Source organism: Alosa pseudoharengus, unplaced genomic scaffold (assembly GCF_046254945.1).
Source record: "Alosa pseudoharengus isolate Yale_2024_CS ecotype anadromous, Long Island Sound unplaced genomic scaffold, YU_APseudo_1.1 YU_APseudo_1.1_scf_7, whole genome shotgun sequence".
Taxonomy (NCBI): domain Eukaryota; kingdom Metazoa; phylum Chordata; class Actinopteri; order Clupeiformes; family Clupeidae; genus Alosa; species Alosa pseudoharengus.
The window spans coordinates 17,505,456-17,507,955 of NW_027468859.1; the positions used below are offsets into that span (position 1 = coordinate 17,505,456).

General features: G+C 40.4%; 1 protein-coding gene across 1 annotated transcript in view; it reads right to left on the reverse strand.

Moving 5' to 3' along the window:
• The window catches only part of med23 (mediator complex subunit 23), a 62,247-nt gene that overhangs the window by 25,529 nt on the left and 34,218 nt on the right, over positions 1–2,500 (reverse strand). Inside the window, exon 19 of the mRNA XM_076273312.1 lies at positions 977–1,182. Coding sequence (XP_076129427.1) covers positions 977–1,182 — 206 coding nt within the window. The remainder of the gene's footprint in view (positions 1–976; positions 1,183–2,500) is intronic.

Sequence of the window (2,500 nt, forward strand, 5' to 3'; positions counted from 1 at the left end):
GCAAATTTGTTCAAAACCGCTGCATTAAAGTTAAAGTAAACTCTGCTAAGGTCTTATCACAACATAGTACATTGAGGAGACTAAACGAAGTTAAGTTACAGTAGGCCTATGCAATCAAGCAGTAGCCCTATATCAAAGCCTAGAATACTGTTTGGATGTCAAGTTTAGCATGCTTAGGCCTACTTGCAGCTGCTTGTATTACTCATGCAGGGCTCATTTTATTGACTCTGTTTGCAAAATCCCGATGGAAATGGAAAAGTGTTTTCAAGACTCAAAAGTGCTTGTCCAAAGGAGAAGTACGAACTGTTATTTGAACTACGTTATGAATTGCATCCACACATGATTCCCACACGACCGTCTTAAAATGACAGGCACTCAATTAGACATACACTAGCCTACTGAACTTTATTGAATGCTACCTCTGACTAAGAATACATTACTTTGCACTTGTAGTTACTTGCACTTCAGTCTTTTATTTTGGAATCTTAAGAGCAATAAACATATATTGCAATGTTAAATAATTCATGTTTTTTCATTCAGATATGTAAATAAACATGTATAAGTTGCTATTAGTGAATTAATGGGGAGATAATCGATAATCGAATCGAAATCGAATCGGATTGAAAAAATGAATCGTTAGATTAATCGATGCATCGAAAAAATAATCGCTAGATTAATCGTTTAAAAAATAATCGTTTATCCCAGCCCTAGTCTCAGGCTGTCAACATGTCAATTTTTGTATGCGTTTTGGCCTTTCGTTAGCACGAAAACTTTGTTTTGTGTCACGGCTATTTTTGCGCATCTATGTGGACGGAATTCTTTTAAAATACGGAAGAAAAATATCAGTTTTTTTTTTTTTGAATACCCGACTGTGTGTGGACCAAGCCTCAGCTACCCCCTTCTCCTGCTGTAGAATACTTAGGAGGACCCATGGTCCAAACTGCCCCCCCCCTCTCTCCCTGGGCACTGTGGTCACCTGAAGCCAATCTGGTTGATGTGGTCAGTCTCCAGCAGCATCTTCCAGAGCAGGCAGAGGAAGAGTGGGGGTGAGCCCTGCATGGAGAAGTGCGTGATGATGTCGTTCTCGTTGGTCATGGACTTCCACTTGCGGTACTCCTCCTCCACGTTCTTCTTCAGGTTGAAGCGGCTCTCCTGGGGAACGTTGTTCTGCTTAAAGAACGCCTGAAAGGGTAGAAAAAAAAACCCCGGGTGAAAGGGAGAAAGAACGCAAGAAGGAGAAAGACAACAAATCAGAGAAGCTCAAAAGGCCCTTTTGTACGAAGCCAGGGGGAAAAAGGGAAATCAAGGAAAAGAAAAAGAAACGAAAGCCCAAGAAAACAAACGGATAAAAACAAATCGGCAGACGACATCTCCAGAGCCCCTGACGGCGCCTGTTTGGATAGCAGCTTGTCCAAAGGGAGCACATTTCAAAACCCATGAATCAACTTTTGTTCCACAGTTAACTGTCAAGGAAAGGTTTAATGTCGGTCTAATGGGATACAGTCTTAATACTTCTGTAGAAACAGAATGGATCCCTTAAAAACAAACAGATATATCAATGTAAAAAAAAAAACATGTATTACTAAGAAGAAAAAAAACATGCACTGGGACCATTTCCCATGCACATATCAGCTAACGTGCAGATTTAAACATGGGGCAAAATATGGGACAGAGCAGTAAAGGTTACTATGGGCTACTATAACCCATGATGCATTAGGCAGCTAAGCACTGCAGTGTTTCCCACAGAATTTAATTATATTTGTGGTGGTAGGTTTGCAGAATTAACTTGAATGCAAAAGTATTTAACAAATTAGCGCAGCGGGGTTATGATGCTAACCCGATTTAAGCACAATTTAGCCTTCTAGTCATCTTCTATGCCTTGCAGGATTGTTAATGTTGCCTTTAAACATGCATGTAGGTTCGTTGAGAGACTTCCATCCAATTAAAATAGTACAACACATTGATAATCATTGTGTGGTGGTCAATGTTGATATTGTGGTGGGCCGCCACAAATAAGTCAATGTATGAGACACACTGCACTGGTTTAAAACAAACATACTGTAACTTCCATATCCAGGTCCACATACAGTACCATTTAGAGTTTACACAGTGCTTATCTTTCTTTGTTCTATCACATACCTAACCTATCTGTATAGCACATAAGTTACTTATACAGGTCACCTCAAGGGCATGCAAGAGATGCTCACAGAGTTCAACATACAAAAGTAAGCATAGCAGCACGCAACAAGTGCTCTAAGTCAAGACAACAACATCCTGTTGGCCGTGAAGTTTTAGAATTTGGGATTTGTGGAGGGCAGTGAGGGCCCGTACATGCACAAAATCGTTTAGGCCACATTGCCAAGGCATCTAAAATTGTCTAACCAATTGTGGAATCAGGCTGAAAAACACATCAGGCTGGGTCAAAATCGCCCTTTATGCAGAGCAGAGGCTTTGAAGTCTATGGCCATAGTTCAGAATTTTACCACATATAATAAGATCT